This window comes from Suncus etruscus, chromosome 5, assembly GCF_024139225.1.
Source record: "Suncus etruscus isolate mSunEtr1 chromosome 5, mSunEtr1.pri.cur, whole genome shotgun sequence".
NCBI classification, from domain to species: domain Eukaryota; kingdom Metazoa; phylum Chordata; class Mammalia; order Eulipotyphla; family Soricidae; genus Suncus; species Suncus etruscus.
This window is the reverse complement of record NC_064852.1, coordinates 1425807-1438871: the sequence shown is the minus strand read 5'-3', so window position 1 is coordinate 1438871 and position 13065 is coordinate 1425807. Positions and strand designations below refer to the sequence as shown.

Genomic DNA, 13065 nt, shown 5'->3' with positions numbered 1-13065 from the left:
GTAGCAAAAGAATCATCTTTTCCTTCCCATTTTTTGTAATGCAGTTGAAATACAGTGTTGTAAGCTGTCTAGAAGTGTCTAGATGGGGAAGGATATGAAGGCCATAGTTTAATCTTGAAAGCATATCTGGTTCTATGACATGACAGTAGATATCAAAATAAAAGGTCTTTGTAATTTTTCAATTTCTCCTAAAGTATTAGGTAGTCAGTCAGGGGGCCAGAGAGATGGCATAGTGGATAGGGTGCTTGCCATGCGTGTGGCCAAGCTGGGTTTGAATTCCAGCATCCCAGTTGGACCGCAGACCCCACTAGGAGTACAGAGCCAGGATTAGCCCCTAAGCATCACTGAGTGTGCCTGTCCTGGCCCACCAAGAGAGATAAAAGTATTAGAAAGAGACCAGAGAGATACTACAAGGGTTAAGATGCTGCCTTGTGGGGCCTGAGAGATAGCATGGAGGAAGTGCGTTTGCCTCGCATGCAGAAGGATGGTGGTTCAAATCCCAGCATCCCATATGATCCCCCCAAGCGAGCCTGCCAGGAGCGATTTCTGAGCCTAGAGCCAGGAGGAACCCCGGAGCGCTGCTGGGTGTGACCCCCCCCAAAAAAAGATACTGCCTTGCAAGCAGCTGACCCTGGTTCAAATCTCTGGCACCATATGCAGTTCCCTAAACACTATCAGGGGTCATTTCTGAGCACAGAGCGGAAGTCAAACCCATCAACACATATGTGATTTGAGCAGACTGTCCCAACAGAAGGTAATTCTAAAATATAAATTTCATGTCATTTTAGTATTCAATAAAATATTTTAAAAGCATTTATGAACTTAATGACTAGGAAGAAGTTCACATATGAAACTGATGTTTTTGAACATAAATTTATTCAATCCTCAAAGCGCATTTCTCCTTTGTAAATTAGTTAAGTGAGCAGTAAAAATAATTTGGGTTCAGGGCCAAAGAGATAGCATAGAGGTAAGGCATTTGTCTTTCATGCAGAAGGACGGTGGTTTGAATTCGGCATCCCATAGGGTCCCCTGTGTCTGCCAGGGGCGATTTCTGAGCATAGAGCCAGGAATAACCCCTAAGCGCTGCCAGGTGTGACCCAACAACCAAATAATAATAATAATAATTTGGGTTCAATATTGAAATGTGGAATATAAAATAATGAAGCAAGAGTAATTTTATAATACTTTCAACGAATTGAAACTAGGGGCCGGAGAGATAGCATGGAGGCAAGGAGTTTGCCTTGCATGCAGAATGTCAGCGGTTCGAATCCCGGCATCCCATATGGTCCCCCAAGCCTGCCAGGAGTGATTTCTGAGCATAGAGCCATGAGTAACTCCTGAGCACTGCCAGGTGTGACCCAAAAACAAACAAACAAACAAAAAGAATTAAACCTAAAAATATGTTTTTGCATTTGTATTGAAACATTTTGCTAGTACATTTGGATTCTCTAGATATATGTTGATATTTAAACAAAAAATAAAATTTTGCAGAAGGAAAAAATAATCCAAATCATTTATAAAAATGAAAATGACTCCTGGCTGTGAGTCCTGCCTAAAGTCAGTCAAATTCTGGGGCATGAGACTTGTCCTATGCTACTGGTCTGTTTGAAGGCAGAATTTCCTAAATTAAAGAAGACATTTGAGCGCCAGAGCAATAGTACATGGGCAGGGCATTTGCCTTTTATGTGGCTGACCTTGATTATTGATTATGTGGTTGACCTGGCATTCCATATGGTTCCCCAAGAACCCTCAGCAGTGACTCCTGAGTGCAGGAGTAACCCCTAAGCATCACCAGATGCGGCCCCAAAATAAGAAAGAATACACCTGATATTTTATCCAGCTCTCCAAATCAGGCTACCTTCCCTAGTTTCCAGTTTGACTTTCCTTTGGCTTATTTTGAAACAAGACCTAGTAGAAATAATAGTCTAAGGTAAAAAGAGGTATGTGGGTAGTTAAAACAAGGTGAAGATAAATGCTTCTTCAATCTCTCAAAATGCACCGTTACTGAGTCTCTCAGATGGAACTTCTGGAGAGTGAAAGAGAAGGGAAGAAAGAGACCGAAAAAAAAGAAAGAAAGAGAGAGAGAGAGCACAAAAAATAAGGTAGTAGTCTACATAGAGAAAAATTAAACAGGCAAGAGAGAGAGTTCAGGCCAAAGGACCCCTTCCTTTTCTCTCTCTCTCTCTCTCTTTCTCTCTCTCTCTCTCTCTCTCTCTCTCTCTCTCTCTCTCTCTCTCACACACACACACACACACACACAATTTCAAAGCAAACAAGCACATCCTATTCCCCATCATTCAAATTACTATTTTAATTAGGCACAGTTTTAGTTCTTCGAATGCCCTCACCCTTAAACCTCTAGGGAAGAAATTATTCTCTGGACTAGATACAGACCTGTAGCAAGTTAACACTGTATAACTTTTCTATTAAACCATTAATCGCTCTAAATATAAGATTCTGTGACCTGAATCACAAAACTTAAAATATTTTTGGCTCAAAGATAGTTAAGGCAAGGAAATAGATGAATCCTTTCAAGGTTTTCCATAAAAGTTGAAATAATGAAAATTATTTCACTTGGTTAAAATAAATAAATTTTATTTCCCAAGCATCTTGAGGATTTGATGTAGCTTTTCTTTGTCTACATGTGTCTAGTTATAAAATAGGAGTTAAAAACATGTGAGAGGGGTCAAAAAGATGGGATTAAGGATTAAGGCATTTGCCTTGTATACACAGTCAAGCCTGGCTTGATCCCCAAAACCACATATGGCTCCTGAGTACTGATCCAAGGGCATCACTGGGTTATCTTCAAAGTCCACGCTCCCAGCCACCACCCAAAACAGATGAGTAGTTCATTGATTATTTCCAACTTAAACACAACATCTTTCATACCTATCATTAGCCTATCCAATGCCTGTCTTCTTCCTGAGATCTGGTTTTGCTAAGAGTAGGACATCATGGTTACAGATTTTATTTATTAGCTGTCTACTCTTAGTAAAGGTTCTTAGCTCTCTGAGTTTATGCGTCTGAAAATAGGTCTTATTGAGTTATCTTCTCAGAGGGCGAGTGTGGAAAGCAAATGAGCTGATGTGAAGAGATGAGTGCGTAACAGCACTCAGCAAACATCTGTTAAATAAACAGCTGGGGAATGAGTTCAGTGATCCTGAGTTTCTTTAGGGAAAAGGTTCTTATTACACAAGAAAACAGAAAAGGCATATCAGCAGACATGCCAAGATTCCAGAAGCAAACCTTATCATTTTGCATTCCTCCAATGCTTTCTCTCCTTTTTCTCTCTAAAAATCAGACTTTTTGTTGTACAGGAGGTGAGAGAATTCAAGAAGGGAGAACGGTAAACTAAACATGAGCCATGTCTAGGAAGATAACAATTATGACCCAAAAAATGAAAGGATAAAAACAATTTTGCAATGGTATTAAAAAATTCAAGCATAGATATGGCCTGAATTAGATTAAAACAGAACAAAATCTTCCTACTCAATGAAAGCCAAACCTTTGGGTTTGCTTCTGCCACCAGCACTCCCACCTCCCCGATCTTTCATTTGGACATTTTGAGAACATTTCAATTAAGGTTTTATATTGATGGGCCTGGGTAACTGTTAAGATGTTAAGGATGTGCCTTGCTCTCAGCCAACTGGGTTTGATTCCCAGCATCCCATATGGTCCCCTGAGCACCACCAGAAGTAAGCTCTGAGCACTGCCAGGTATGGTCCTTTCCCCAAAAGATTTTAAGTGTTTCAATCATAGAAATCATGATTAAAAAATAGAAAACAGAAGTATAAGGAAAGTAGGTCGTAAATTCCTCATTATTTAATTAAGAATTATTTTGTGACCAAAATAACTAAGTAGTGGCTAAGAGTTTGAGGTTGCAGTGTCTCAAGATAATTTCACCAATGAGGAATTTTTTGGGGGTGGGGATGAATAGAAAGGAACTAGAAGGGAACAGAAAAGAAACTTCCCAGCCAGGGAGAAATTTAGGATAGGACTAAGTTGGTGAATTTTCTTGCTAGTAAATCAAGGGAGGAGAACAGTACTTATTTCATATAGTTCTTCCAAAGATTAAGAAGATTAACCAAGAAAATATACTAAGTGCCTGGCGCCAGAAATATTCAATAAAGAGCAGCCATCATGATCACTGAAACTCTGGACCATTATTGATAGAGTTTATAGGACTAAACTTTTTGCCTTCTGGGACTAGCACATCATAGAAAAAATAAATGCCAAGACTAACAACTTGCTAGGGGACACTCTCTCTGGAGGAGAAACCGGCCTCATTTGGGGAAGGGAAGGCAGAACTCTAGATGTTCCTGGGCCATCTTTCATTAGCCTTTACGTCTGGACCGTTTTCCATGACCTTATGTCCAGATAGCTACACATTCATGCTACCCTATTTTTATTCTCCCCCCTCTATTTCATATCATCAAAACTTTTTCATTTTACATTATCAAAAGTGTATTCACATCTATTTTCTCCTTTGAGGGGCTGAAGCGATGGTTCAGCAGGGAAGGCACTTAGCTTGCATGCAGCCAAGCCAGATTCAGTCCCCAGCATGTCTTCTGGTCCCCTGAGCCCCAAGGAGTAATTCCTGAGCATAGAGCCAGAAGTGACCTCTGAGCATTACTGGGTATTCTTGCCACCCCCCAAAAAATAAATAAAACATTTCTCTCTTGATTTTCAAAATCTTGGTGGACACAGAACACTATAGTATGTTGTAGGATTACAGTATACAAATGAGAAATGGTCCCTGGGAGTTGAAAGACTTGCCCAAGTGTCTGGAAAACTGCTGGTACTAGCGACTTCAGAGTGGATCTGTGAACTCCAAATTCTGTTCCCATGTCACTACACCCTGCAGACAGCATTTACAACAGGACAGCAACGTGGGGACCAGGTTCATGACCCCTCCAGGACACACACTTTAAAGACTGTCTCATCAAGGTTAAACCAGTGAAATGTCAGGCCAATGGCTAGGGTTCTGGTTTCTTTACTGGACCCAGAGCAGAAAGACTCAAAAGGAAAAGTTGGAAGAATGTTTCAATTCTCTAAGATGGAAAATAAGAGAATGGGAATTCAGCACATTTCCTTCTTTCTTTTGACCGACCTCTAACTTCTCTTTCCACACTGCGGTAGAGATTTCTTAAGTAAGAGAGATTTTCCTGGCAATCACAATTCCTTCCTTATTACTATAGACCCAGACAAATAGGTGTGTCTATCTATACAAAGGACACATAATAAAGACCATGAAGCTTATACCCTAAAATCAATTCCTCTGGGCTACACTGAACTTAATACACTGAAGGCAGGAAAATTCCTCCAACATAAACTCAGCTGCTAACAATGTGATTTACAGCTCTGGGGGAAAAGAAGTTGTCTTTATCTCCTTTTTCAGTTTCTTTTTATTTATTTTTTAATATTAAAAGACCATGGGCCAGAGCAATAACAGTAGGTAGGGCACTTGACTTGCATGTGGCTGATGCAGGTTCGATCCCTGGCACCATATATGGCACCGAGCCCACCTGAAGTGATCCCTGAGTGCAGAAGCAGGAGTAAGCCCTGAGCACCACTAGGTGTGGCCCCCCAAACAAAAACAGTTTAACAGGCTGAGTGCACAGTCCTGGGTTTGATCCTCAGCACTGCAAGGTCCCAAAGTACCACCAGGCACCATTTTTAAGCCCTGAGCTAGCAGCAGCCTCTGAGCCTCTGCCAGGGGTGGGGTGGGGTGGGGTGGGGTGGGGGCTCCAAACGCACATAAGCAACATTAGAGCCAAAAGACAAACTGTTTAAAAACCGACATCAGCATGCTGCAGAGTTTCTCACAATGAGGAAGAGCTCAGTGTCTATTTTCTATTTTTGTTTTGGGGGCCACACCCGGTTGTGCTCAGGGGTTACTCCTTGCTCTATGCTCAGAAATCGCTCCTAGCAGGCTCGGGGGACCATATGAGATGCAGGGATTTGAACCACCATCCTTCTGCATGCAAGGCAAACGCCCTACCACTGTGCTATCTCTCCAACCCCTCAGTCTCTATTTGCAAAAGCTTTCCTCATGGCAAAAGGAGAGACTGGAGATGATGAAAGGACCCATCGATATTTGTGACCTGTTTCATTAACACGGTTATAGGCATACACCAGACAGAACAGGAGAGATGTGTTTGGGTCCTTTTCAGAAAAATGCTTCCCGTCTCTTCTTAGGAAGTGAATTTTTGGGGACTGAGAGAGAGGTAAGGGGGTATCATGGCGCTTGCCTGGCATGGGGTTTTCTCAGGTTCAATCCCCAGCATTGCATGGATCCCTGAGCACCGCCAGGAGTGATTCCTGAGCACAGAACTGGAAGTTCTCCTGAGCACTGACAGGTGTAATCCAACATGCATGCTCACACACACATACACACACACACACACACACACACAGAGAGAGAGAGAGAGAGAGAGAGAGAGAGAGAGAGAGAGAGAGAGAGAGAGAATAAACAGAGCATGAATCCGAATGATCACTCAATCAACATGAAATGCTTTTTTGTGGTTCAGTTTTGTTTGTTTGGGGGTTACTCCTGGCAGTACTCAGGTATTACTTCTGGCTTTTCCCTGCAGGGATCACTCCTGCAGGGCTGAGAGGACCCTATGTGGTGCTGGGGATAAAAATCCGTGTCTGTCTTGAACAGGGCAAAAACCTTATCTGTTTATTGCTCTGGACCCTGAAATATTAGTTTTTTTTCCCTTCAAAATTGACTAGGTATTTATTGAATTTATCTTTTACTATGAAAAAATATATATCATCAGCTGGTACCAAGAAGCTATTCAATCATGAGGAAAAAAATTTTAATTACACAAAATGGCATCTTTGAAGGATTTGGTTGTGGGTTTGAATTCTTACTAACCACGAGTGGCTTTATCTCAGACAAATTATGAAAAGAAGCCCAGAGCCTTCCATTTACCCATCTGTTAGGCAGGAAGAACTCAAATCAACACAACTCAGTCCCTGGCTTCTGCTAGGTTGCTAGAATCCCTAGAGGGACTCGTTCTGTTGACATGGCTCTTAATTATAATAATACTCTCTTTGCAATTCACCCGTATTATTTCATTACAAAGTCAACACGCAGCTAAAAAAGAAAAGAAAAGAAAACCCACAACCGACTTGGCCTAAGTCTGCTCCTGCTTCTATCAAGATGGATTAGCAGCCAAAATAGAAAGGGGACCAGTTTGGACTCTTCTATGCCACCTGTTTCCCTCAGCAGCATAGCCCAGAGATCCCAACCAAAGCGAGGTGCTTCTGGGATTTCTTTGTTGACTGTTTCTCCTCCTGGGCATTTGATGAGGCACTCCGTTCTGATGCGCCCCTACACAGGGTGACTTGTGCAAAAAAGAGTCAGAAGAGATCCAGACCCAAGCTCTGGATCATACCCAGCTGTGCAAGAATTTTCCCTTCCCAGCCTCAGTCTCAGTTTCCTCCCTGCAAAATGGGAGAAAAACGCCATCTCAGGGCTGCAAGGACAAATGCTGTGGCACATTTAGGTTGACACACATTCTATCTCATGGATCCCAGTCATTTTTTTTTTATCTGTGTCATGCTTCGTACTCAGAAAAACAAGATATCGACCCAGGAAAATTGTCTGTGTGCATAATGTTCACAGGAGTAGGTGTATCATTTTTAATAAATAATTCTTTTATTTTTCTTTTTTGGTGTTGCAATTCAGCCCCTGAAGAGGTTGACTGATGGAGGGATGGAGGATGAGGCCTTTCTCTTCCAGCTCGGAGCACACGTCTGCCACCCTGTCTAGCCGACGGTTCTGAGGTGAAACGGCGGGTAAACAGCTCGCAGACAGTCAGGCTCGTGGAAATATTAGCTTTATTCGGTGGACAAGACTGAAGTCCAAAGACTCAGCCTCAGTTCCAGCAAAAAGCCTCTCGCCTTCCACAGAAGGTTTTTATCCCCCAGAGTCAGGTACCACCCAATGGTGGGATCAGATACCAACCAATGGTGGAAGCAGAATCAGGTACTACCCTAGGGTGGGGGCAGAATGCCAGGTCACACCCTAGGGCAGGGCACAATCCCCAATCAGTTTAGGGTAAGTAACATAGTAATCCCCTAAAACATTTACATACACAACATTTTGGCAGGGGGACCACATACATAGGCATTGGGGCTACTCCTAGCAATGTTTGAGGGACCGTGGAGGATGGGGGGATGAAACCCGGGGTTCCTGTGTGTAAAACGTGCTCTCCAGTCCACTGAGCCATCTCCCTGGGCCTCATTAGACTCTTACAAGAGCTGTAAGAGCTTTTAGAAAAAGCCACACGCAGAGAGTCAAAAACAAGGAAGCAGAAGTGAAAATGTGTTTGTGATCATGACAAGCCATGAAATGAATACCAAATATAAAGATCATGTCCATCCTTACCAGAACCCCTACAAATGCTGCAGGGTCACTGAGTGTTCTAAATTTTTCAGTCTCTGACTGGAAGTCAAGGGAAAGCAGAAAGGATCTGACCATTTTGCTTTTTTTTGGTGTTGTTATTGTTTTTGTTTGCTTTTGTTTTGGTGCCACACCTGGCGATGCTCATTTACTCCTGGTTCTGCATTCAGAAATCACTCCTGGCAGTGCTCAGGGGACTATATATGGTACCAGAGATTGAATTCGGGGTGATCACATGCAAGGTAAATACCCTACCTAGAGTTGGTGCACTCTAGCTTCAACCCCATCTCAACACTCTCTCTCCAGGAAAAGGCAACTCTCAGTGGATGGATTAAATTTTCATAGGCTCAAGTTTTAGACATGAGCCTCCAAGTATTCAAGTCCTCTGAAAACAAGAGTCCAAAAGTATTCAAGTCCTCTGAAAACAAGAGTCCAAAAATGATGTCCTTCATGTAGAATGTATAAATGGTATCACTAAGCCTTTAGTTTTGTTTTTCTTTGGGCCACACCCAGAGGTGCAGAGGGATTATTCCAGGCTTTGCACTCAGAAGTCAGTCCTGGTGGGCTCCAGGGACCTATGGGGTTCTGGGATTGGACCCAGGTCAGCCACGGGCAAGGCAAGCACCTGACCTGCTGTGCTATCGCTCAGGCTTATCATTTGACTTCTTTTGAGTATCCGTTTCCCTAAACAAAATGTGAGGAAGAATATCAGTTGTGAGGATTCAATAAAATAAGATGTTGCTGCTGGGGAAAATAGTTCAGCTGTTTGCTTGAGGTCCTGAGTTCAATCCTGGCATCAAATAAAACAAAAACAAAGCAAACATGGCAGGGTGACTGATAGGTCCCCAAAGTATCCCTAGGTATGGCATCCCAAATCAATAATAATAATAATAATAATAATAACAACAGCAAACACACAGACAAAACAGCATGTCAGGGTTCTATTCTCATCAACTTCTTCCATAACACTAATAATCTAGGAGCTTATTATTATAACAATTTAGGAAATGAGAGCCCCAAGATGCTTGGCAAAGAAAAGGAAGCAGAAGCACAGAGACTTGGGCGATTCTTTTTGATGCTCTTAGAAGAAAAACTGAAGACAAGAGTCAACAGAGGAGCTGGAGCAACGGTACAGCAGGGAGGGCACTTGCCTTGCATGGGGTGGACCCAGTCCAACATCCAGCACCTCATACGGCCCCCATGCCCAACCTGGACGATCCCTGAGCACAGAGCCAGGAGTAAGCTCTCGGCACCTCCACCTTACAAGTACTGGTTCTGTGTACCGTTTTTTATGAGGTGCCAGAAAAGCCAACTATGCAGACCCTGTAAATTGACTTCGCCATCATGTCGAAAATGCCATCCTTAGGAAGAGTTCCTTCCTTCAGATCCCCCACCAGAGAGGCAACCAGCTCTCCTGATAGGGCTACAACCTCTTCTTATGGGGCTTCCTGGCACCCCACCCCTAAGGAATAAAAGTTCTACGTTCTTCACAAGTGAGAGAATTTGTGCCTTCAAGACCTGGGGGTGGGTGGGAGTGAGTGAGAAAAACTAGGACCTTGGTGCAAAACTCCAAAGGGCAGGGGGAAAGTGGTGGCTGCAGGGAAGATGGCAGAGGGGTCTGAAATGGTCATTGGGGGGGTCAGAGAGATAGCACAGGGGGTAGGGCCTTTGCCTTGCATGCAGATGACCCAGAACAGACAGACCGGGTTCAATCCCAGGCATCCCATAGGGTCCCCCTGAGCCTGCCAGGAGCGATTTCTGATCGCAGAGCCAGGAGGAACCCCTGAGCACCGCAGGGGGTGGCCCCAAGCCCCAAAATAAATACATAAATAAATACATAAATAAATAAATAAATAAATAAATAAATAAATAAATTCAAGTGTCATTTGGAGAGATGCTGAGCAGAGGGTCCCCCTCTCCTTCCCAACCCCAGGTACTTGCAATTGTGTTTGTGCAAGCAGCTGAGACTAGAATGAAACCCCCCAAAATAAAGTTAATAAATTTATAATAATAAATACATTCGATCATTGCTTTTTAAAATGTCATTGGGAGAGATGCTGAGCAGAGGGTCCCCCTCTCCTTCCCAGCCCCAAGTGCATCAGTGTGTGCAAGGAGCTGGGACCCAACAAACGTACCCCCGAACCTCACACCCGCGTGCCAACAGCCTGTTGCGCCCGATAAGGGCTCTGCCCGGGGCCCGGCAGCCCGGCCCAACGCCCGTCTCCTCCAAGGGCTCCGGGGGCTCCGCGTGCGGGATCGGGCCCCCCACCCGCCGCCGCCCGCCCGCCCGGCTCACCCTTGAAGGACTCGGGCAGCCGCCGCGCCTCGACGTCCGAGTTCTGCCGCTTCTCGGCCATGCTGTCAGCGGGAGCAGCGGCAGCCGCGGGAATGCGCCCGGGGACTCGAGGCCCGGGGTGGCAACGGTGGCGGGAGGCGGGTCCCGCTCCCTTCGGGAGCGCGGGCCAATCGGCGGCCGGGCTCACGGAGGATACGCCCATCGGACACGCCCCGACACGCCCACGAGTCCTGGACACGCCCACGGCAGCCCCAAGCCCCGCGGCGATGAACACGCCCCAACAGCCGTAGCCACGCCCCTGGCTTTTCTAGCCACGCCCCTCCCCGGTCTGCCTTCCTGTCGGGCACGCCCCCAGCGTGTCTGGCCACGCCCCTCGGCCCCGCCCTCCTGCCAAGCCTCTCTAGGCTGCTCCCAGCTTGGCCTCCCTCCCTCGGGGTGTGTCCGGCCTTTGGCTCTTAAGCGGGTTCTAGGGGGTCGGATGCCCCGTGGACCCCGCAGGGAAAGGGGACACTGGGCTCCCCCGGGTTGATAGGCCTGGGGAAGAGGCTGAGCCTGACTGAGAGGGACAACAAGGGGCAGGCGCCCTGCCCTACCCTGCAGAAAGGCCTCGAGGTGGAGCTGGGACTGGGGGGGGGGGTCTCCCCAGGACGGTGGGTCTGAGCCCAGGGGCGCCCCTGGGGCACAATGTGTTGCCCACCCGAGCAGAGAAGCCCAAGGAGGCGGGAGTGGGCCAAGGGAGTCTTCTGGGTTCCAGTCTGAACACCTGGCGGCCTCTGCCAGGTGACCCTTCCTTCTTGGGGGGCATCCCTGGGGCCAGGGGTCAGGCCTAGGTTTCCCCTGAACGGTCAGTGGGCCAAGGAGCAAGGAGCAAGCCCAGAACTCGGAGACCGTGGAGGGGGTGCACCCAGGGGGATGTATTGGGGTGCTGCCTGGCCCCCAAGGATGCAGGAGGTGGGGGAGGCATGGAGGTCAGTCCAGGAGTTCATGGCATCTGTGGGGCTGTCCCCACCCTCAGGTTTTCGACTGGGTGGTGTGAGAGGGTCACACATGTGCAGACCATGCTATGCTTACTTTTATTTCTTGAGTGGTTCCGATACACATGGCTTTTGATGTGTGACACGCTTTCCATACTGCTTTTGATACCGTGCCCAAAAAGGTGTGTGCTGCTTCCTGTCACACATATTTTGGACCTTTGCTATTCCTCTAGGACGTTTCCCCATGAATGACTTTGAGAGATTCATTCTGAATCTGCGCCTCTCCCTCTCGGCTACTGATTTCATTCAACCAGGTTCTCTTCTGATCTATCTATCCATGGGATCAGTGGTGGAATGCCAGAAATAACTGTAAAATGAACCACTCTATAAATCTAAAATAAAGAAATTTAATTTTAAAAAATAAAACAAAATGATTGGAGTTTAAAAATATTGTAAGAAAGCCGATAAAAAGGAGCATTTGGAGACAGAGATGGTACAGTGGTTAGGGTGCTTGCCTTGGACTCAGTTACCCAGGTTTGAACCCCAGTGTTACATATGGTCTGCGCCCCGCCAGGAATAATCCTTGAGGATCTGCCATTTGTGCCCCCTCCCTCCAAAAATAAAGCACATTTTGAACTCCGATGACACAGTCACAGGACGTTGCAAGGACAGTAGAGAGGTCATGGGTCTCCTCCACCCACTCTAACCAGCTTGCTGCCATAGTGACATCTTACATACAGTACTAAAGTCAGAACAGGAGCGGGGACATGTGTATATGGCTCGGTGCCACTTTCTTAAATGCATAGATTCCTGTAACTGCCACTGCCTCCAATCAAGAATCAGAGGTGTTTCAACACCATAAATGTCTCCCTGGGGAGGGGCACTCTTTCTTCTTCTTAATATGCTCAATATTTGTACACTATTTGCACATAATGTCTTGTACTCACCTTTTGTGGTGGGTTGAGGTAATGTGATGTGGCTTTAGTATTTTATTCTAGAGCTTCCTAAGGTTTCCTGAACAGAAACTGGAGCACACACAATTGTCCCACATGGGAAACTTTTGAGAAGGGTTGGGGGGCTGGCTTAAGGGATGGATGAATGTCAAGGTTAGGTCGACGAGGGGATTCGCTCTGGAGTTCCAGCTCTGATGTGTAGTAAAAAAAGCTTGGCACAGAGACTGAGGCTGACTTCCAGTCATAAATATCCAAAGACCTGTTTCTATTTTGGGGGTGACACACACAGCTCGCACAATCACGTGGTTTCTTGGCATTCTGGAGAAGGGGAGTCTAGTAATTGAATGATCTTTTCTTTCTAAGTCATTCTTGAGAAAGGCCAACTTCATTTTTTCCATTGTTTAATGAGCAAAGCCCCAGAGACTCAGA

The 13065-nt window shown here is 45.6% G+C and overlaps 1 protein-coding gene across 1 annotated transcript in view; it reads right to left on the bottom strand.

The window, feature by feature from the left end:
* The window catches only part of STOM (stomatin), a 34352-nt gene extending 23582 nt beyond the window's left edge, over window positions 1-10770 (bottom strand). The window contains exon 1 of the mRNA XM_049773075.1: window positions 10710-10770. Within this exon, the coding sequence (XP_049629032.1) occupies window positions 10710-10770 (61 nt within the window). The remainder of the gene's footprint in view (window positions 1-10709) is intronic.
* Between the last annotated feature and the right edge of the window lie 2295 nt (window positions 10771-13065).